We start from the raw sequence: 22,368 nt of genomic DNA, 5'->3' as shown, positions 1-22,368 counted from the left end.
CAGTTGTGCCTTAAAGGGAAATCTTTGTGAAATATAATATAATATAATATAATATAATATAATATAATATAATATAATATAATATAATATAATATAATATAATATTGAGGATTGATCATGTGGAGCATTCAGTCTGTGGGTGTGCTGAGCTAGGGTGATACTCAAGGCGTGTTTCAACATTTATGCTATATCTTTAATAGTTATATAACCCATAAAAAATAGGTACTATTAAAATGTGAAAAGGTACATAAATTGACGCAACACAAATGAGTGCAAAAGTGAAATATGACAGTATGCTTAAAGGTGTTTATGGACCCAACTCCACCTAGACACAAACATTCTTTAGTTGTCCTCCTCATCGAGACAGTTTGCCTTCATTATTCAGCTAGTTAAAGTAAGTTTGTCCTGGATGACTCTCGCCATCTTATCTGATAGTGCCTTCTCATTTGGAAAAGTCTCCAAAGTACCTGTCTACATCTCCACGACAGCCATTACTCAGTCTGAGGGTGAGTCAGCTCATGTCACAGCTGCTCAGGGGTTTAAGCCGGGTGTGGCCTTTAGTTCAAATTGCAAACTTGCTTTAGACTAGTTAATAGACACAACACACTATATATACACAAAACCTATCAATTAGCAGATATGTAAACGATAGACTTAAGCCAGGGTGGAAATAGATTTGGAGAAATCGCCTTCCATGAACGCCCTGTGTGTATCAGGAGCAGCCATTGATACGTGCATGGCCTATCATTCATTAATGAAGGGAAGCTGCACGCAGACATCATAAGTAGAGGCTCAGGACTAATGCTTGTTGGGGAACAGTGGCAGCGCTGTCATCCCCTGCATTATGGATAGAGTTCCTGCACAGAGCTCACAAAGCCCATTCAGTCATCCTAACACGAGAGTTAAATCTTTTACGACGTTCCTCCCTGTTCAGACTATCAGGTAGCAACATCTCCGATACATCCAGGCTCCAAAACGCTGGGAATGAGTCAAAATAATGATCACTGTCTCTCGTAGCAGACACTGGACGTACGACGTGGACGTCCAGGCGCTCCGGCCTCCCATTACCTCGTTTGCTTGAGCACCTCAAGTTTGTTATCAGTTGAAGATGGGGTGCACATTAAAGTTTCACACAGACTTAATCAGTAAGGTGAGCCTGACACTCCTTTCTTGATATGAGTTTTTGGTGACAATGAAGCGAGGGCATCAATTATTGAAGTACCAAGCAGACAAGCAGGCTCGGCCTATGTGGCCATCCTAAAGCGGCTATCCAGGCGCATTGCGTGGTTCCGTGGTCACACAGAATGTTTTGCTATAAAAGTTTAAGTTCAGTAAAGTTACACTTGTTTGCTTACTCTGTCCCTTTGTTTGTTACTTAATGCTGCATCCATCCGACTACTGCTGCAACTACTGTTACCACTACCGCTGCTACTTTGACCTGTAGTGCTGAATTCAGCCCTGCTAAGATTTCCATGTTATTTTTGTAATCTGGTTCTTTATTACCTTAATTCTTAGAATAAAAATTACACCCTCACTGGTTATGTACGGCATATTTAAAAGATAATAACATAAACCCTAAAATTCATTTATTTTTCATGACATGACCCCTTCTTATTAACTCATATCATATTTTAAAAAAAATAAAAGTAGCTCTGATTTAAACTTGTATGTTAGATCTAAATAGCTGTTTTAGCTCTTGTCAGGCGACAGAGGTATCTTTAAAGGCCTGTACTGTTAAAAAAAATATTACAACATGGTCCATCTTTCATCTTGCAGCCCTGCTGTTAATGTCATTTTTCTCATATCAACATCCCATCAGGACTGCTAGACATTACTGGCCTGTCAGATCTGCAATCTCCCAGACAGAAACAGAGTGCCAGTCTCTGTCTCTGCCTCTCTGCCCTTGAGTCCAGGTAATCTGCTTGTCACATTATCCTGTACTGCTGTCCCACAGCAGCACATCCAGCAGTCAGTGTTGACCTGTTGGCTCACATTTCCTTCCTGTTTACCACTCGCCTCTCCTGACCCGCAGGGGTCACGGCTCCATTGTGCGTCCCCTGGCTTGTGTTACCTAATGGCTTCCCCAACCTTGTCCCGTTGTCAGCTGTGTACCCCCCTACCCCCACCCCCCAACTCCCACTCTCTCCCCTCCACCCCATGTCTGCAGAGGATCAGAGGTTGACAACAGCAGATATTGATACATGATGATCTAATAAGTGCCGTGCGTCTCTGTGCAAGCTCAGTCTTTTGGTCTTGATAGACGTTTTGTCTGTAAATCTATTTGATTAACATGCTCTAAAATGCAGTGCACATTCTCATGTATATGCACAATTTTAAAAAAGATAAACCTTTATTGATCCCTAGCGGAGAAATTTGGTTCTTACAGCAGCAAAAGGACAGTAATAAGTACAGATAAATAAATCATGTAGAAGAAATAAATAGAGTACTAATCATTACTCACCATTAGAGTACTAGAGCACTAAAATAAGAATAGAGAATAAAATAGAAACTGTTCAAGAGCATTTGAAGACAAAAAATTACAAGGTAAAGTGACAGCGGTGTGGTTAATAGCAGCAGAGTCAGCGATTCTATGATAACGGTGTGCAGCAGACTAGTATATGATATGATTAAGTAATGCTGCTTAGTGTTTGTATTAATATAGAGATGTCATACAGATATGAAGCAAAAATCATCATAATTAACAAACCAAGTTTTCTTTAATTATAACCTTGACATTACTACCCCTCTTGTATGCCTGTATGCCTGAAGTTTGTTTAAGCATATTTTTAAAGATTTCAACCTATTATTTCTTCAGTGCTTTTTGCTCAAATTCAAGCAGAGACTTACCCTTGAACACACCACTATGTATTTAGACTGTACGCATAAAAATGTCTGCTCTGAGGGTTGCAATATCTCACAGGGTCACTCGAACTCTTCGCTCATACTGAGATATAATAATAACAATAATAATTGTAACTTGCAGGATCGTGAAAGCTTGTTTCACTCCATTGACTGTTTGATCTTATGTACCTTTCTGTGAATGCCTCTGGCTTTAGTGTCACTGCTGCACTTTGATTACACAACACTCAGTCATTTACACTTCATGATTTATGGATTTGTCTTCCATCGAGGTAAATAAATGATTTTGACTGACATTTACCTGTGAATAAATTAGCATTGCTTCATGACATTCCCAACACTTTATAGTGACAGCGAAATTTATGCTATGACAAGATACACACCCAGCTGAAGAAGAAACACTCTTCAAACCTCTTTCATTATTACAGCTCACCACCTGAATCAAGCAGCAATAGATACGACTACACATCCTACACTTGTGACCGCGACCCAATGCTAATACCAGGGTATGTCCCATTGCTCTGAGGAGCAGGTGTCTGCTGTAATAGTCAGCTTCTCCCTGTAATATGCAGGTAATTGAACTGTCACTGAGGTGGAGAACGACTGGAACAACGTGTAGGACTCTATACTTTGGCGCCTCTAGTGGGTGGGTGAATAGTGAGGTAGTTGTTAATTTTGATCCCATGAATCCTCTAAGTGCAGAGAAAGAAAACACTGTGTGCTATTTAAAGTCTGTTGGAGAAGGGATGCGGAGTTGTGCGATGGTCAATCTTCTGTCTGAGAATGTGGGTGTGCATAAGAAAATGAATCTTCTTTAATATATCCTGAGCAAGCCCTCCTGGCCGTCAAGGAGACCTGGCAAAGAATGTGAGGCGAGCGCTCTCAGATATTGCATTCTGCAGAGTTTGCACCTCTGCACCACACACATGCTCACACACTCACACTGATGCATATATTAACAGTAACCCTGGTGTGCGTGCATTTCTGTCTGTTTGCATGCGCGGACGTCCGTGTCTGAGCTCATATTTGATTTTTGCAAATGCATTGGGTTTTGTGTGTGTGTGCATATGGGTTTGTGATTGAGTGTGTGTGTGTGTGTGTGTGTGTGTGTGTGTGTGTGTGTGTGTGCGTGTGCGTGTGTGTGGTTTGTTGCCCAGGCCGAGCAGCACCAAGGTTCAGGCTGGGTTTATTTACTAAGCTGAGGTCAGGTGTCACTCGATCCAGCCGCGGTGACACTCAGGTGGTCATCAAGGTCGCCGTCTCTGCTTTTTCCCTGCGCTAGCTCTATGACTGTAGAAACTCTGCCTCTCTCTCTCTCTCTCACACACACACACACACACACACACACACACCTGTACTGTATAAGCTCTGTGTTTTCAAGACATACCTCGCCTTTCATGTCTGACACTGTGTGTTAGATAAGTGAAGATTTAAAGACACCACAGAACTATAGAGCAAATGACTTCTTTGTTTTGTGCATGGGCACATCTGGATCAGTATGTGTGTGTATGGATTCCCACTTCCTATGGGTTAATTAGACTTTTAATTATCTTGTTCAAATGAAATATTTCCCAACACCCCCTTTTTTCCTTTTTTTCTCAGGCCATCCAGTGCCATCTTAAACCAGATGTAGAAGACCAACAGAAGCATACAAAGGTGTACACTTGAATAGAAATTATGAAAAGGGCCACAGTTTTTGGGTTTTATTATTTTATTTTCTCATTAATTTGCTAAATTGTACATTTATTTGGGAAATACAACATTATGATCTGTCTAAAACATATGAAAAAGAGGCAAAAAAAAAAAAAAAAATCCTAAAAACATGATGAGAATGTGTATGTCTGTGAACCAGAGTGAGTCTTGCAAAATAAAAAGAATCAAAAGGTTCTTCTAACCAGATGGAAACTGACTACAACTAAGAGAGCCCTTGAAGCAGTGGAATAGGGGGGTCAGATTGAGTTGGAGAGATGGAGTCCAGCTGTTTAGGACAAGACCATGGCCTGGAACTCTGTGGAGACAAAGAAACAGCATTAGTAAGATGTGACACCTGAATGTTTAGCTCAATCCAACACCTGCCTCAACATAACTCTAAAATATGAAGACATGAAACCAACAGAGAGACAGAGAGCTAACATTGAGAGACTAGATTTCACTTCCACGGTTATGCTCTCAAGTTAACAGCATGCCGCTGACACGATTTGTCCAATAAAGTAATTCACAAATCTAAAATTACTAATGGTCTGTTTCAACCTTGTGCAGGTGTCAGCTGCTTCTGTAGGACGGAAACAGTGTGGAGGGATGAGGAGGTGGTAACTATGATAGCTGCTTGTCTTACTTGTCTTACTTCAGTACTGGAATATGTAACGCCTTCTCTTTCTGGCATTACTTACAGACCCAGAGCAAGCAGACTATTGTAGGAATAAAACAAATTTAGCCCATCTGCATTTTAATTAAAAATATAAAAAACAGGTGTGGATCCTCTCACCTTCTGCTCCAATCCGGCCATCGCTGTCATCATCAGCAGCACACAGGAAACCCTTGGTCTCCTTGTCTGTCAGGACGCGAGCCCCAACAGAAAACCTCTGGAGGAAAAACCTGACATACACAGATCCACAGGCAGAAGTTAAAGTTAGAGGTACTCCTCAGTAACAACTGCACAACAATGCAATACCCACAAATACAGAAATTAGGAACTAACACTAAGGTCCAGTTAAGACAAAACTTACAAAAGGACCTTTGACATGTGCACATGTAATGTGATGTAAACCTAAGTACAACAGGTAGTTTGACCTAATTTAAGTTGATTAAGTCACATGTAATGTCAAGTTATCAGGTGTTGGTGCAGCCAGAAAACACTACTTCTAGTGAGCAAACAGTCTGGGTGATTAATATCAGTGACAATGCCATGATGGATGGGTATCCACCTCACTGCACCCATTCTCATCGAACAGCATCATGAAAACTGAACTGAAATGTGATGATTTCCCGAGAAAGACGCATGATCTCTCTTCCCGTTTCAGGGACCAGTGAATACAGCCAGCATTCTGCAGCTGGGGAACAGGCTTCTCACTCACTTGAGCTCTTCCTCCTCAATAAACCCACTGCCATCGTTGTCTAGGATCCCAAAAACCTTCTTCACATCCTGAGGGCTCTTCTGGGTGAGGCCACACATCTGGAAAAACTTCTTGGGACAGAAGGAGTCTGGTACTGGAGGAGGAGAGAGAGCAGAGTGAGGAACAGCAGCAGGTACATTTCAATGAGTCCAATCTAGTTCTTCACTAAACTAGAATTAAAGCAGATTCCCTGTAATATCAGCAAATCCTCAGACAGCTAGTGTCATCTTAAATTGTGGAGATAAGATGACATGTGACTGACATGGTGTTATTAAACATGATGTAAGTGGCTTAACCCTCTCACGCGGAGGCGCATAGCATAGAGAAACTATTGATTCTGAATGCTCCCTGTGAAATATTTTACATTTAAGAGGTTTCAGAGGCCAATTTTTGTCTTGATCTTTGACCTCCAGTGATAACACTAACAGGATCACAGCTGGAACTGCACCCAAGTGAGGCTCCTAATATCACTTCACAAAGCCTTCCCCATGCTATATTGTACTTAATTTATCCTATGCGTTTATACATCTTTTCATGTCAATATTCTGCAGCGTTCCAGATGTAGAAACAGCCCTTTCGTCTGGTGACTGCACCGGCTCCAGTACAAATACGGTATAGAATTAAGAAAAAAAAAAATCGAATGAAGAGAGCAATAATGATATTGGTGGAAGACGATACCTTGGCAGTCCTTGATAGCACTGTCGATGGCATCAGCGGAAAGGATAGATGAGAGGGACATTTTATTCCTGTAGAAGGAACAACCATGGTGAATTATTAACATATGTAGCCAGGTACAGTAGCGTATGCGTCTAACTTAGCAGTGGTGGAGCGCAAAAGTTGTCCAGGTGATCAACACTGTCAGGAGAGAGTCTGCAAAAGTGCTTGAATCTCAATAAAATCTTATGGAAGCCAGGAAGTAAAAAAATACCTTCATTTTTCCAGTAGTTTACTGTCTCATCCACAGATTTAAAAATGATAGAAATATTTTTTTACCTTTGGCTTTTGTGACCTCCAACGTAAATAAGACTCCCGTTTTTACGCACGCACTTACTTCACCTGGCATGTAACTAGGCTGCCTCTGAGGCGCTCTGAGGTGCGCTGAACATGCAGGAGCCAGAGAATCCGCCTCTACAAAATCTTTTCAAAACAAATTAAAAAGCAGCCTCCTTGCATCAGAAGCAGCCTCCCTGAATCCCAACAGCAACCTACCGTGTAAAGGGGTGATCTCGCCCGGTCGGTGATCCAGCAGAGAAGAGGTAAGGCTATGTGGTGACTGCTGTCTGTCAAGGCGGATTTATATAGGTCTGATTGCAGTGACAATAGGGATTGCTTGAGTTACCTGTCTATGGATCAAATTCTAACTGCCCGCCCCTGATCCAATTTCTCAGCTAACTAATTAACCTTTACTATTTATAACGCCCAGGGACAGAGAGACCGGACCGTGGACATCTGTAACGCCCTTGTAAATAGCAAATTACGTTAAAAAGCGCGTTCTTCTCCTCATCCGCCACTCCCTCCTGTCATCCCCTCACCCCTCCTCCTCTCACCTCTAGAATTATATAGTACAGTAAATGCAGGGAGGGTGTAATGTAACTGCAATCTCCCTCTCTCTCCTTTTCTCCCTCTCTTGCCCCCCCCTACCCTCTCATGCAGATATCCTTTTACAGGCAGCGGTCCCAAAACGAGCACATCTGAGCCACCTCCCTCTGCAAATATGCCCTGATCATTACATTTCAGGTGAGTTATGGGAAATAAAATGTCAGCTGACTTTAAACCTTTCGTGTCATATTTGTTGTGGTGGAGCCATGTCGATAGCATTAGAGCCAGCTTATAGAGTCACCCAAGAGGTCAGCTCATACGCACTCCTTGGACATGGAACATGTACCCACTCAGATTCACAGCATAGGGTTCAGAATAGTTCTTATTAGAACCCCAAAGCGACTCGTCACTGAATGTCAGCTGCTTTGGAGTCCTCTCGCGCTCTCACACTGACAGGGGGACAGTCTCGCTAAATTGCTTTGTCAACTGTGCTGATTAAGGGACCCGAGGTCACCCTCTGCTGCCGGTGTCCCGTCCCGCCTCGCCTTGATGGTGATGATGATGATGCATTATGCACAGTGTCCCAGGTACTGACATGCACGAGTTGAATAGAGGTATGACAGTCAGAGGTCATGCTGAGTGCTGGCTTCATCTCTGCTGGTGTGTGATCATGTGGTCACATTGTTTCTTCCAGGTTCTGGAAGCTGCACACTGGATTTGTCCAATTTGTCCAGATGCAAAATGGCAATTTCTGGTTGTCTTTTTCGAGGGCATCTGTGGCCGCCAGCGGTCTGACACCAACAAATTCAGGGGTCATTAAGCGCATTCCTGGGAGAGAGTTCGCTGCAGCAGCACACAGAGGAAGGTTATTCACACAGAGGAAGGTTATTCTATAGTGGAGACACACTGCTAGAAATGCGTAACAATTAATTTCTAATCCTTAATGACCGAGAGGTTCGATGCTCAACTTTAACAAACTACCCTCGCTGGATTCAGAGTTCTGTATCCAACATTTCTGCAACCTGACACGCCGGGATATCCTTGAATGTTACTGAAGACAGGGACACAGCAGCCCCCGGGCCAGCTTCCTCACATTAGAAGTCAACCACTTCGTGCGCGCACACGTGCGCGTGACGCACGGGTAACTCCCGGCAGCGCTGCTGGGCTTGCACGCGACAGCTGGCGGCCGTGAGCTGCGGGTAACTTTGGCCCTGCACCAGCGCGGTGTCATGACATGCGCTAAAGATCCTCTTAAACATTACTTAAAGGCCTGAAGACAGAAGACGAGCGTCGATAGAAATCAAACACATTTTATTTCTATTGTATTTGCATGGCATTTTTTCGACGTGATTCAATTATTTCTAAAGAAACGCTGCTAAGTAACAAAAACAGGTGTTTTTGGCATGGATTTTACGCACAGTGGATGTAGTCTTTTGTTTATTTCTCTGGCAGCATCATGTCGTCCTTCATTATTGAGTAAAAGCTTGTATCTCCGGTGGTTTGTCATTGTCAACCTCTCCTAAACCTAATCCCGGTGCCAACTTGTTAATGGGGCCCCTCAATAAGTGATGTCTGCTGTGAGGTTCTCGTGAAGCCGGACTCCTGAGCAGGTAAAGAGAAACTCAATCATCTCCTCAGGACTGTGTGTGAAAAAGAGACTGTGGACACCGGAACGAGAGCAGTGGTGCGACTTTACCCACACCGGGTGCATGATGTCATGCGCCATGCTGATACCTCACAGACTATACTGTTACTGGGCGATCATTTATTCATTTACATTTGCTAATGTTCTTTACGAGCCTGGTGCGCCTGTCCCAGCATCTCCTGTCAATGGACCTAATGCCATCTAGTGGCTGCAGGATGGCGCTGCATCACACACACACACACACACACACACACACAAACACACACACACACACACACACACACACACACACACACACACACACACACACACACACACACATTTTAGGTTTTCATCACTTTTGGAGACATTACATAGACCTACATCCATTTCCTGGAGACTTACCCTAAGCATAACCATAACCACTACTTGCCTAACCCTAACCCTAGCTTTTACCTAAACCTAACCTTGACCTAAACCTAAACCTTACCTCACCCTATAATTTAATGATTTACATCATGGGGACATGCATTTTGTCCCCACAAGGAAGGCGAGTCCCCACAATATGATTGTGTAAAGAGATTTATGTATTATGAGTAATACAAGTCCACAAACACACAATACACCCACTACACATACACACATTTATATTTAGGTGTGTGTGTGTGTGTGTGTGTGTATGAGCCCGTTTTATATGTATCTAGAGTTACAGTTTGTGTGTGTGTGTGTGTGTATGAGAGAACAACACCAGTTTCTACTATGATTACCATTGCTTTCTCTTTCTTTGTCCGCTATTTCCTTAATATGTTTCAGTAACACTGGTGTGTTTATATTTCAGGTAAGTAAATAAATAAAATTGACATTTTGATTTTGTAATATTTTGATTTAGAGAGAGAGCGTTTGCGCAGGACATCGACCTGTTGAGTTTGTAAGATGATGACACAAATGAGACAAATCACGCATAAAGAATAAAAATCCAGTGAGACCGTAGCAAAAGAATGTTTATTCTTTTTTTACCGTTCGTTCCTGGAAAGTGCATCATAGATTTTACAGTAAGCAAAATTCATATTTAAGACATGAACACAACCGAGCGACATTCACAATCATCATTTTGGACAGTGTGTTGCATAGGAGGAAACGTCTCTTCAGCAAATGTATAAAAATCATTTATATTCAGATGAAAAGGGGGGAGGTCGACGTGGGCTTTGTTGTTCCATCAGAGCGGGTGTTGTTGGTCAGTTGCCACTTTATGCCTTCACCAAGTTCGCAAACTCTGCGGGGGGGACAGAAGAAAACACTCTCAGTTAGGAGGCCAAAACCACAGCGTGCCGCTAAGCATGGCAAAGAGCTGATGGCCGTCCATACCGTCAGCGCCGATCTTGCCGTCACCGTCGGTGTCTCCGGCCTTCATGAAAGCCGAGGTCTCGGCGTCGGTCAGTGCGCGTGCACCGGCCTTGAAGTTCTGCAGGAACAGCCTGCGGACAGACGGTGGTGAGTTCACGGACCCCAGCTCCCATTGGCTCAGACACACGTCATATTCAACATTTAAATGTTCCTGATGCAGGTGTTATGTGAAGAACAGCATTCACCGTTTATTGAGTCAGAAATACTTAAAGATTTTTTTATGGAGTTAAGTTACTTTCCTTACAGTAAGGGAGGAGGGGGGCGCATATGTTGGCCTTAAACAGGTTACTAAAGATAGTCTGACCTGTGGCTCCCAAAGTTTACATTCCTTCAGTCCCCACAGCCTGGTAAGCACAATAAACCACTATTCACTGGGATTATAGACAAAAAAACAAAAACAAAACAAAACAAAACCACCCACTGTTTACTGCTGCTGATATCAGAACAAAGGCTGCTTGGATATCTTTTCCATGAACCGCTGTGTTGTGTGGATATCTGTTCAGGACAAAGGTCCACTGGTGTTGCGTTTGATGTGTAGCCACAGGTGTGTGTCTTACTTCAGCTCATCCTCCTCAATGAACCCGCTCTTGTCCTGGTCGATGATGGCGAAGGCCTTCTTGACGTCGTCGGCGGACTTGCCGGCCATACCGCACGCCTTGAAGAACTTCTTGTGGTCGAATGTGCCAGCGTCTGAAATGCATGCAGGTTGTGACTAAAAACTCCACATGAAACGCACATCGATGCTCCAAACAAAAGGCCACACAGGGGGAGCTGTGACTGTGATTTTGTGTCACCTTTGCACGCATCCAGGGCTGCAGCGACCTCAGCATCATTCAGTACACCTGCGAAGGCCATTTTGAATCTGCAAAGAAACCAAATAGAAGCGGTTATTCTACGGGACTTATTGAGTAAACATCGCTGCAGAGCCGTCCGGGAATATCTCAGAAGCTATCACGTATTGATGGCTATATGTATTATGGGTCAACATATTCATATTTCTTGTATCTCTTAGAATAAATATCACGCATCGCATTAAATTGTCCTTATCTCAACAGAGCGCAACTCCGCCGTTTGCATACGATTGGCCTGTTGCCAAAATCTCCAAACTGTTAATTGTTCCAAATGGAATAATAATAATTAAAAAAAATAGATTAGAATAGACCCATTTCAGATTTCAATCCACTTCTTTCCAGATCCCATTCGAGAGGCTTAGACTGACACGTGTTCCCTACTGCAGCTCTGTAGATGCTGGGAGCTCTGACCAGTAATCCATGTCTTCACGCAGCTGACGCTCCCGCAAAAACAACAAATAAAGTAAAAATAAACACAATTCTTTCTTTAGCTGTCGCAGGCAACTCGAAGTCCATATCAAATGGTTTTGTTTTGTTTTGTTTTGTTTTGTTTTCAATCATTAAAGTTTTCTCAGAGATGCCAAGCGTGGTGCTGCGGGCTTTTGTCTGCACGGATCCCGGGTCTCTTCGCTCCTTTTACGCAAACTCACCTCTGGTGTCTTTGCTTTGTGGGGTACAGATGATACAAGACAAGACTCGAGTCGACTGCAGTGATCTTCCCGGTGCTCCCGGTGACCTTTTATAGTTCCACTCTATCGGAAATCTGAGGCATAAGATAACTGACACCACCGAGAAGGGGGTGGCGAAAATTCACCCTGTAGCCAGAGGGTCTATTTTAAGTTTCACAAATGAAGACGCTTAAAAGGTGCGTTTGAAGAAGTCTTTAATGTCCCCCCATCGCTAAGAATAGGCCTGTGCACTGCTGAGGAGGACGAATTGGAAATGCTGCTGGCACCACACAACCGTATTCAGGAGGGTGGATAAGGAGCTTGCATGCGTTAGAGGTGGCGTAAGTGGCGCTAATTAGTTGTTTTTCCCTCTTTTTGTGTTACATTGTTCATTTGGGAGGCATAGACTATTGTATTCATGGATATTTTAATTAAATTTATCTGGCGAGTTTGTACAAAGGAGTCCCTCTGCCGCACTTAGGAATTAGATAGTGTAGGAATGTGCAAAGATAAATTATAATTCACTTTGTGGGAATCAGACGCTTTTGCTGCGTAACACTGATAGTCCTCACATCCACAATGAGCATGGCTTTTCTAAAAGCAGTCATTTGCGTTCTGTCGGATCTGGTGTATTAAAATCAGGTTTCTAATATTTTCCTTAAAATCAAATCAAGCACAAAGCAGTCATTACCATGCTGCATAGAAGCTACAAATTCCAAATGTTAATCAGTCGCATGTTGACTGGCATACTTAAAAAAAAAAAAAAAAATGTCTTATGGTTGTCCAAATTAGTGAAAGCGGACTGAATGATGTTTGGAAACTCTCCCCTTCAGCTGCTGATTCCACACAGCCCCTTTTCTTTGTCTGCCCACCTACCATTCATATTATTCGAAGAGCTGAAAACATTTAAAAGCTCAATGTAATGCTCATGCTGTTAGGCAGATGTTTCTGTAAACTCCAGAGTTAAAATAATAGTGGGAGTAAGAAATTCTGAGCAATTCATCTTGATTTAATTGTACTATTTCCCCACTTGAAGTGCTGTGAACAGCTTTGACCTGTAGGTGGCAGCACTGCCCCGCGGGGTAACAGTGCTGTCACTGTGCCTCGTTCTGTTTTGACCACCGATTAATGGCAACAGGCTCAGGGTGTCATCTGATAGGCTTGAGGGTTGTTATATTGCTCACTGGTAGTTCCCTGAGCATTCATAACTTCCCCTTGAATTGTAAATTGACTTTAATATGACTGATTACCTCTTCAAACTTATTTGTGCCCAAATATTCATATAGAATATTTCCCAAATAAATATTACATTCTGAAAACTGAACAGATAAATTGAAAAAAATGTTCAGACCACTGAAGATCTGCAGCTATGCACCAGATTCAACCTGCTGAAGGTTGCTGATGCAACCGCAGCTGTTAATAGCCCCCCTGTTGCCACAGCACATCATCTAATTGACTACGCAGCAGTTGGTGGAGAAAAAGACCTTGGAACAGACCAGCTAATTACACTATGTGTGACAGCTATCCATTGCAAACCTCCCTGGATCCAGGAAGCATGTGAGCAAAGCCCCCAGGGCCTTTCCCACTGTGTTTGCCAGCTTGTGGCTTGAGTCCAGCTAAACTCCCCCTCCCATTAACCAATTATCAAAACAAGTGCAGGGCAGGTCAGTTCAATTGCCTCTCTGCACCTCCTGAGTATTCAAAATCCCTGGCAGGTGGAATCTCATTTTGCACCGCCTCTTCCTCAGCATATTGTGTTGACATCGCCACAGCTACGCAAATACAGTGGGTGGTGTGTAATGCATCAGTGCAAAGACGACTGACCTGAAGACGATGACTTTACAGCAAAAGAGTATTTATTCCTGGTTCTTCACTCTTCCTCAAAAGTGCAGATGGTGTTGTACAGTTTGCACAAGTCATTTTTCAAAACATTTAACACAACTGAATAACATTCACAGTAAAGTATGTGTTCCATGTTGAGAAATAATACGCAGGCAACTCATAAATAAGGTATAAAAAATATTCTTTCAGCTGATGATTACTGAATCTTGCGAGGAGTTTGCAGTTCCATGAAAAGAGGGGGATCTTGGTCAATGGAAATTTATGCCTTTACAAGGGCAGCAAACTCTGTGAAAACACAATAAAACTGCCATTAGTAGTGAAAAAATGTATTCAGATTCTAATGTCACCACGGTGCCATGACTAACTGGACCCACTCTCTGGCCAGGACTCTGGGTCTGTGCAGGTATTAGAAGTATGTGAATGGATGCTAAATGATTGCTCTAGAGTCCACTGCTAAAAGGCATCCCAGTGAATCTTGTGTTTCTCTGCTACATTCAAAGATATGCGGGAAGAGGAAGTCTTACCATCGACTCCGATCTTGCCATCACCATCACTGTCACCAGCGGCGAGGAAAGCCTTGGTCTCCTTGTCAGTGAGTGCTCTGGCGGAAGCAGAGAAGTTCTGCAGGAACAGCCTGAAATGAAGCAGCAGGAGTTAACATTATGAATATTTCAGGCTGTATTGATAAGTCTGTTGTAAGTCAATGTGCAGAATGAGTGTCCTTTAAAGCACTGAGATTTTAAAGCAGAATGTAAGATGGCAACAAGCCTGTCTACAGGGTTGCTGTATATGTAAGAAGGTCATAAAACCTTCAGGCTGCATTAAACATTGCTATTCTTTAGTTTTTTGGTGCAATAAGTGTGTAGTTTGATTAAAGCCAAGCTAAGACAAAATGTCCAAATGAGGGAAAGAGTAAATATATCCCTTGTTTTTCTAAAAAGTCAAACACAGCATGGTGATATTTGATCTGGTGCATGTTTTGGTGCCACCAGAGGCATCAAGTGTGCATTGCTTGGGGGTCTTACTTCAGCTCCTCCTCCTCAATGAAGCCACTGTTGTCCTGGTCAATGATGGCGAAGGCCTTCTTGACATCTTCTGCGGTCTTGCTGGCCAGACCGCATGTCTTGAAGAACTTCTTGTAGTCAAAGGAATCAGCAGCTGGAACACACATGTTAACACCATTAGCACCCGACCGGCTGCTGGCACAGGACTTCAGTGTTGATGTAATGGGATAACTGTGCAGTTTAATCTGGCATGTTTGCAAGAGTCCAGCATGGTGATCTCCATTTCTGCTGCTTGTTTTTTTTTTTTAATTAAATCTCCAGTGAAATGTCTTAATATGCAAATAATAGTAATGAATAACTGTATGGTTTACAGTGTAGCCTGCTAAATGAAGATAATGAAGCTCACCTGAGCAGCCATCCAGGGCTGCTTTCACATCTGCATCACCGAGGACACCAGCGAAGGCCATTTTTTATTCTTAGAGAGGAGAGAAAACAAGGCTTGTCGTTAGTATAAGCATCACAAGTCTGATACAACAATATCATTGCATTGCAAATATCCATCTTCAGAGCAAACCATTTTAACTGGTGACTTCTTATCTGAGATTTGAGTCTGTGGACCTAAGATACTGTGACTTCAGGGAGGTATTCTGGGTTTAAATCACCACATATCAGACAGATCCTCAGCTGTGTGAGCTAAAGTCATGCATCAGAGTCCAGATATTAACTTCCAAGTATTAAGCAAGGCTAGTCCTCCTCCTGCTTCACAAGAGAATGAAAGTTCAGGAATGATTAACACTATATTATAAAGCGTCTTAGAAGCGTAAAAAGACCAGCGTTTCTTTTGGTCGTCAGTTCAACTAATTCATTGCTTTAATTTGCAAAGGCAAATTTACTGTAGCTAGGTACTCTTTGCGTCAAACACAGGCCTGCCTGTGTGTGTCCCAACTCGCTCTGCTGCTATGAGTCTGAACAGGCCTGGGTGATGCTCCCACTGAGAGGCCGAACCTCGTCAACATGAACGTATGTAAAACGATGCAGCCGGGGGAAACGGTGTCAAGTCAGACGTTAGCTGTATACACGCATACTTTTCATCCGGTTAAGAGAAAGCATGTAAAATAGTCATAAAATAATCATCATCCAGCAAACGTCGATCCTCAGAAATCAAGTGGCCGCATTTTGGCCTCCCTCGCGCACTGACTGAAACGTCCTGCGGTCCTGAGTGGTTGTCGGCTAGGTTGGTTCCGTTTTTCCCTACAGTTATAGTCCACGGGGGTCTCCTCGTCTGAGTGCCTGTCCTCCTCGTGTGAGAAGCCGCTTAGTTCGGCCTTGGCAGGGTGCAGTTCCAACTCACCTTTGCGCTGCGTTGAGGCGAGTGAAAACCAAGGCGGACTCGAGTGAATGCCAGGAGCGCCTTCCCCTCGCTCTTATATTGCCTTGTGCAACACCATTTACAGAGCTTTGAGTCTCAGTATCAGGTGCCAAGATGCGTGGGTTTCGAAAAAATGTGTCTACTAGTCTCGACCTATTTTTAGGTGAACAAATGAGGATGCTACCATGTGTGCGGAGGCCTATAGCTAGACGTGTGGAAACCCGAGCAGGCCCGCTGCTCACCGGCTTCACGGGGCACGTTACACTCGTGTGATTTATGGCCAGCATTTAAGATGCGATGTTGTAAATTTCATCTGAGAGTATAAATGAAAATAATGGACGGACTCTGGGCCGCGCGGGTCATATCGCCGAGTTTGATATGTGAGAAAAGTTTTCTGCCAAATAGCACATGAACGAGGACCAGGGAGACACGGTCAATTTCACTGCTGATCACTTTCTTAATTAGCAGAGGAAATATTGAATTCATGGCCTTAGACGTAATTCATTACTCTGAGAAGAAACTCACTACTCAAATGTTGTAGGCTAAATATACTGCATGTGTTAGGACTGCTTAATTAGTGCCCTCAAAGACACACTGCTGTTTATCTCCTTGTGTTAATATGATTATAGAGACATTTTCTCTGTAATGGTCTAGATAGATAGATAGATAAAGTATTTGATTGAATCCCTAAGGGAAATTGCAGTGTTGCAGCAGCAATTCACACATCATAAAACACATAGCTTACACTAAGCTGACATGAGGTAGGTAAGGAAAACATTCTTTTAAAAATATATTTACATTTGCATGAAAACTGCTAGATAAAAAGATATTTAGAATAAGAAGAGATTAAGAATTAAAATAAGATCGAGCTCTCAAAGTGAAAATTTAAGTTGAATGTGCAAAGTCCCTCAGAAGATAAGTATTCTGAATTCATTTTAAATTATTGGAGCCAGGCTTTCCATTCTTGCATCTGTCGGTCTGGTGTTGCAACACCACCCTGAGATGGTCTCAGATGATAGCCTAGATATTTGCAGCCTCAGCCATACGCCTTCCTGACACAGCTTAAGTATAGGCTTCCGTATATCTCCATAGGGTTCATCTGCATTTTACGATCAACAGGGAGAGAACCCACATGCAGGACACAGAGGCAGAGTCAGAATGAATAAAAAAAAAGTTTTATTGATGGTCAGGGAGTGAGGGTGGATAGAGGTGAGGATGAAGGCAGAAGGGAAGCTGGTGGCTGACAAAGCAGGGCAGAACGAGGAAAAGACAGGGATGTGATGAGGCCAGCTGGGGAGCTGAGCCAGTACACGGGTGGGAGACAGGGTGACAGAAAGATGAGTAGGAAAACAGGCAGACAAGCAGTGATTCTGTGGCACAGAGAGACAGTGTTAGTTCAGCAACAGCACAAGAGGCTGAGCTTGGAATTCAAAGTGGTCTGAGCCATGATCAACCACAACGGCTCAAACAATGATCATGGTGATGAGTGGATGAGGAACATACTGCTGAGTCCATGAGCTGCAGGTGTGTAGGCTGGGCAGCAACCAGGAGCCAGACACACATACGCGTGCACGCGCACACACACACACACACACACACACACACACACACACACACAATGCATTCCCTGGCCCCTAAACCTAATTCAAACCTAAACCCTGAAAACCAACCAAAAATGTGCTCACTCTATTGGCTGAAATCAGAAACGTGTGGGATAAACTGGCACAGCCCAGACTGTGACACTGGACTCCACATGGACTGAGTCAAGTTTCAAATGAACCCAGCAGCCAAACATGGACAAGACTTTGGGGCTTATACCACTGGATCCCTGTCCTTATAGGATGCTGCACAGACCAACCAACCATTGACACTATTTTGTTAGTGAGGTGTGATTGCGTGCATAAACAAGTTAATACATCGACAACTAATATTAGCTTCAATGGCACAAAACGCAGCTTGTTAAGGTTGGGACCCCTTTTTCCTCTCGCTGTTTTTGCATGACTGATGAATGTGTTTTTATGGCTTTCGTGACCTCTTTATTAAATGTAATCTCTAGCCTGTTAACTAATTAGGTCATTTAAAACTTAACCAGCCATTACATTCATCTCAGTCATTTCTGTTCTGTATTAACTATCAAATTATTAGCTTTTTCTTAATTATGGTGGCTGTTTCTACCTGGCTCTGCAGGAATTTGAAATCTGTCCAACAGAGGGCAATATTAGTCCCAATAATATAAACATGGGCAACATTTTTTGGCAGAGCCCATGTGTCTTTAAGAGTTGAAGAGGGTTCCCATTAATTAAAAATCCAAACTTCCACCATTTTAAAACAAATGATTTTCCCAGTATTGGTGAAAAGAGTCCAGCTCTTTCCAGTTTTGTCATTGCCACAGGTTTTCAGCTACTCTGCAGCAGTGAATCAGAATTGGGTTTTCCTAATCATCAAATTGATGCCAGTGTCTTTCTGTTGTGTTGACATCCTCCACCAGGGCACTTCCATGAGTATCAGCAGGTATGAGTAGGGTTTAGCTGAGAAATATCACCACACTTTATCCTAAATATTTCCTTGTTCACAAACTGGAGAGTTGCAATCGCCCAGTGCCAGCATGCTGTGTTGATGCTGCCTGCAAGATCATCTAATGAAAAGTTTCTTATGATTTATTATATGCTAGTCATGTCTTAATGAAATGCTGAAGCCTATACTGTGCAGTGGAATAAAATGAGACACAGCACACAGCGACATCACATCTTAAACACATTTATTAATCCAGTTCAGGTACCTGATTGATTAAACACACACAACTAATATCCAACTTAACATCTGTCTGTCCACCAAACAGTTTATGCATTCTAGTATCACATCAACAGGGAGAGCAGCAGGCAGGTACAGATTTTCTGAGGTTTCTGGTCTTTGCATCAAACAATCTGGAAAGTCAGGATTTCCATAAGAAGTCCATCATCCAAAATAGGGAAGGGCAGCCTTGGCCACATGTTTATTTTCTCTTTATTTCAGGATATCACAGAACTCTGTAGGGGAGAAAAAGAAAGAGTAGGTTCAGTCAGAGATCCATATTAAGCACAACAGTGTTCTCCAGGCAAGGAGTTAGTGTCGTACAACATTACGGTTAAGCAAAATGACTAAACAAACAACAAATTATCTTTTTTTCGCTTGCTAAGATGTTCCCATATGTGCAGACTGCGATTTCAGCACTAAGTAATGGACAGTTCCCCAGAATAGATGGCTCCTTTTCTCCTCTGCTTTTTCTTTTTTTTTTTTTTTTTAGATGTTTTACATGCACCCACCTTCCAGCCCAATCTTGCCATCGCCATCCTTATCTCCTGCAGCCATCAGAGCCTTGGTCTCAGCCACAGTCAGCTCCCTCGCCCCCGGAGAGAAATTCTGAAGGAACAGCCTGATGTGTGCATAAAGAAATATCAGCGATAAGTTCAACTTTGTATTGTCGTGGACTTAATCTTTTCTGATGGCATTTTCTCCCCCTCTAGGGCTTTCTGGGCTATCTTAAGTCACCAGTCCTCCCCTCATGTATCACTGAATTCATTCACAGCAGAAATGCTGCTCCATTCATATAGTGACCTCTGCCTGAGGGGCACCACACGCAGTACACCATTGATGTAACACACATGCACGCTCACACACCCATCTCTATCCTTGTTCTAGCCCTTAAAGCACCCACACCCAACCTTACTTGAGCTCCTCCTCCTCAATGTATCCACTCCTGTCTTGGTCTAGAACTGTAAACACTTTTTTCCCATCTGCCTCAGATGAGCCGGTCAGTCCCACTTGCGCAAAGAAGGACTTGAAGTCGAATGTGCCCGGAGCTACATTGGCAGAGGGAGATGAGGAGAGCAGGAGAAAGAGAGGACAGATGTGGGAGTGAGGGGTCAATCACAGAATGACAAGAAAGCAAGAATGGTGAGGGGCTGAATAGAGATGTCGCATTTACTCATTCGCTCAGATGACTTTCATTCTTCAGCCAATGGCATTTACCAATATACACCTTGTAGCGCATCACTGTCTAATACCATTAAAGGCTATGTCATTATGCCATTGAAGCAGTCAGAGACACTGAATATCGCCTGTGGGTCTAATGCAAACCTAAATGTTAAAAGCCCTTTATTTATCAAGCCGTTCAGAGTGGAAATTCTGATCTACTATGAATTACTGTCAAGTGTGAAAATGTTTTGCAATGTAATGTGACTAGGAGCCACAGTATGCGAAAAGATTTACACTCTAATGTAATAAGGGTGGGGATGGTGTGGGGGGTGATTTGTCTGCGCTCCCCGCTTTGATCACACATTTTAGTTTCCATCATTTCTTAAAGCATACATACTACCTCCTTTATTTATACTGATGCAAAAATAATGATAATAATAGTAATAACAGTAATAAAAATAAGTACAACTGACAAAGTTTGAATATTATTTCACCTAAAACAGTGCCAACAGGGGGACTTTCTTGAATAAAGGGCATATAAGCACTGACATTTGATATTCATTGGTGCGGTTGAGCTGCGTTTGCCTGGTCATGCAGACATAACTGCTAGAGATAAATGATTAAGAGCTTTGGGATGTGAGGGTGGTATCGCTTGTGTGATTGTGGTCTTCTCTGTGTGAATGCTCAGCATAAACACTTTGGTATCTGCTGGTAACTGCTCTCCTGCCACATGGCTGCCTGGTTACCTGCAGGTTCCGTGTCCCCACTGTGTACAACACATCACACAGGTGTCCCTTGTGGGAGTGGGTTAAACAATGTCTTTCTCTCTCTCTCTCTCTCTCTCTCTCTCTCTCTCTCTCTCTCTCTCTCTCTCTCTCCTTGTTATATGTGAGTGGATGTATATTCACTTCCTGTAAAGTACGTGTTCATGTGTTCATGATCAGATGCTTGTAAAGTATGTGTCTCCCTGCGTGCGAGTGTGTGTGTTCTGTCTGACTCACTTTGACAAGCCTGGACCGCAGCCTTGATGTCCTCGTCGCTCAGCATCCCTGCAAATGCCATGGTCCTCTGTAGCTGCCTGAGGGATACAAACGCACATACACGGAGGAAATGCAAAGTGACAGTAAATGAAACTGGTGCAGGTGTTTTCTGCTGTCAGGTAGCAGTCTCTGTCAGATAAGATAGATTAAGCGTAATCATTCCTCCGTGAGTAGTCTTCAGGTATGTCACTATTGCCAAACAAGGACACGAGTTGCATACTTCATCCATAGGACTGTATCATTTTGAGACTAAGGTATACGCATATTAACAAAATATATGAATTTGTATTGTTTTCCCAGAGAGAGAAACAGATGTATTTCATCATTTAACATGATTTCAATCATATGAGAACAGGCAAAATGAGAGACTTTACTTCCCCACATGGAAAGTTGTTGCAACTTGAACACAAAGAAGGTTGGACATACTATTTTTTTTTAATTCCCCCTCTTTTAAAGCCAAAAGAACTGAGACGCTCAAAGGCACAAGCATGCACAGAACTGCCAACTATGATCACATAAACAACAGCGTGCACATGGATTTGCAAAAAGCTCGGTACTCACAGTGCTTCGGCTGAGGTTTGCGCTCTCTGAACCTATGATGTGCAGATCTCTGCCTCTCTCGCTTTGTGCCTATGAACCACCGACACTCTCTCGCAGCTTCGTGATCCAGAGTGCAAGAAGCAACCTGACGTATCTGTCCTCAAACCCAGGGAGATTTCCCCCACGCCACAGAATGCCTCCTCCTCCTTCATCAGTTAATCAGAGCAGATAATTTTCTCACTCATACCATTTCACAAACATACAATAAATAAATAAATAAAAATTAAATATATGTATATGTAAAGATTTTTTCAACAGCTTCTGCTTTTACTGCCACAACAACAATCACTCATCCTATTACTATTGTTGACACTAATATTTTTAAGGAATAATAAAATCAAATACAAGCAGGTGTCCTGTCAGTAGATGAGATGAATGTGATAATTAGCAATTATCAGCTCTGTGTCTTCTTCATTTTAGTGTTAATTGTGTCTGGTAATTTTAAAAACATGTAATAAAGACATTGTGTAAACACATGAATATGCACTTGTCATATTGTGA

The 22,368-nt window shown here is 42.8% G+C and overlaps 4 protein-coding genes across 4 annotated transcripts; all 4 read right to left on the bottom strand.

The window, feature by feature from the left end:
• Positions 1 to 4,807: 4,807 nt before the first annotated feature.
• pvalb8 (parvalbumin 8) lies at positions 4,808 to 7,334 on the bottom strand. The gene is made up of 5 exons (XM_076752576.1): positions 7,182 to 7,334; positions 6,651 to 6,718; positions 5,934 to 6,066; positions 5,345 to 5,454; positions 4,808 to 4,867 (listed from the first exon to the last, which is right to left on the bottom strand). Exons 2-5 carry the CDS (start codon positions 6,709 to 6,711, stop codon positions 4,842 to 4,844), a joined length of 330 nt encoding a protein of 109 aa, XP_076608691.1. The 5' UTR covers positions 6,712 to 6,718; positions 7,182 to 7,334; the 3' UTR covers positions 4,808 to 4,841.
• Positions 7,335 to 10,118: 2,784 nt separating this feature from the next.
• LOC143334626 (parvalbumin beta) lies at positions 10,119 to 12,160 on the bottom strand. The gene is made up of 5 exons (XM_076753487.1): positions 12,041 to 12,160; positions 11,334 to 11,401; positions 11,097 to 11,229; positions 10,501 to 10,610; positions 10,119 to 10,408 (listed from the first exon to the last, which is right to left on the bottom strand). The coding sequence occupies exons 2-5, from the start codon at positions 11,392 to 11,394 to the stop codon at positions 10,383 to 10,385; spliced, it is 330 nt and encodes a 109-aa protein (XP_076609602.1). The 5' UTR covers positions 11,395 to 11,401; positions 12,041 to 12,160; the 3' UTR covers positions 10,119 to 10,382.
• A 1,914-nt stretch (positions 12,161 to 14,074) lies between these two features.
• On the bottom strand, positions 14,075 to 16,317 carry LOC143334044 (parvalbumin beta-like). Its single transcript, XM_076752548.1, has 5 exons — positions 16,256 to 16,317; positions 15,311 to 15,379; positions 14,926 to 15,058; positions 14,425 to 14,534; positions 14,075 to 14,185 (listed from the first exon to the last, which is right to left on the bottom strand). Exons 2-5 carry the CDS (start codon positions 15,369 to 15,371, stop codon positions 14,160 to 14,162), a joined length of 330 nt encoding a protein of 109 aa, XP_076608663.1. The 5' UTR covers positions 15,372 to 15,379; positions 16,256 to 16,317; the 3' UTR covers positions 14,075 to 14,159.
• A 2,697-nt stretch (positions 16,318 to 19,014) lies between these two features.
• On the bottom strand, positions 19,015 to 21,996 carry pvalb5 (parvalbumin 5). Its single transcript, XM_076752549.1, has 5 exons — positions 21,829 to 21,996; positions 21,229 to 21,305; positions 19,980 to 20,112; positions 19,576 to 19,685; positions 19,015 to 19,299 (listed from the first exon to the last, which is right to left on the bottom strand). Exons 2-5 carry the CDS (start codon positions 21,287 to 21,289, stop codon positions 19,277 to 19,279), a joined length of 327 nt encoding a protein of 108 aa, XP_076608664.1. The 5' UTR covers positions 21,290 to 21,305; positions 21,829 to 21,996; the 3' UTR covers positions 19,015 to 19,276.
• Positions 21,997 to 22,368: the final 372 nt, after the last annotated feature.

Source organism: Chaetodon auriga, chromosome 16 (assembly GCF_051107435.1).
Source record: "Chaetodon auriga isolate fChaAug3 chromosome 16, fChaAug3.hap1, whole genome shotgun sequence".
In the NCBI taxonomy this organism is placed as follows: domain Eukaryota; kingdom Metazoa; phylum Chordata; class Actinopteri; order Chaetodontiformes; family Chaetodontidae; genus Chaetodon; species Chaetodon auriga.
This window is presented reverse-complemented; position numbering and strand designations above follow the sequence as displayed.

Coding starts and splice junctions, on each gene's coding strand:
- LOC143334626 (XM_076753487.1), bottom strand. CDS start 11,394: ATGGCCTTCGCAGGTGTACTGAATGATGCTGAGGTCGCTGCAGCCCTG. Junction 11,230..11,333: donor AGCCCTGGATGCGTGCAAAG/GTGACACAAAAT, acceptor CATGCATTTCAG/ACGCTGGCACATTCGACCAC. Junction 10,409..10,500: donor CGGCAAGATCGGCGCTGACG/GTATGGACGGCC, acceptor TCCCCCCCGCAG/AGTTTGCGAACTTGGTGAAG.
- pvalb5 (XM_076752549.1), bottom strand. CDS start 21,289: ATGGCATTTGCAGGGATGCTGAGCGACGAGGACATCAAGGCTGCGGTC. Junction 20,113..21,228: donor TGCGGTCCAGGCTTGTCAAA/GTGAGTCAGACA, acceptor CTGCCAATGTAG/CTCCGGGCACATTCGACTTC. Junction 19,686..19,979: donor ATTGAGGAGGAGGAGCTCAA/GTAAGGTTGGGT, acceptor TGCACACATCAG/GCTGTTCCTTCAGAATTTCT.
- LOC143334044 (XM_076752548.1), bottom strand. CDS start 15,371: ATGGCCTTCGCTGGTGTCCTCGGTGATGCAGATGTGAAAGCAGCCCTG. Junction 15,059..15,310: donor AGCCCTGGATGGCTGCTCAG/GTGAGCTTCATT, acceptor TGTGTGTTCCAG/CTGCTGATTCCTTTGACTAC. Junction 14,186..14,424: donor TGGCAAGATCGGAGTCGATG/GTAAGACTTCCT, acceptor GTGTTTTCACAG/AGTTTGCTGCCCTTGTAAAG.
- pvalb8 (XM_076752576.1), bottom strand. CDS start 6,711: ATGTCCCTCTCATCTATCCTTTCCGCTGATGCCATCGACAGTGCTATC. Junction 6,067..6,650: donor TGCTATCAAGGACTGCCAAG/GTATCGTCTTCC, acceptor CTCCTCCTCCAG/TACCAGACTCCTTCTGTCCC. Junction 5,455..5,933: donor ATTGAGGAGGAAGAGCTCAA/GTGAGTGAGAAG, acceptor TGTGTATGTCAG/GTTTTTCCTCCAGAGGTTTT.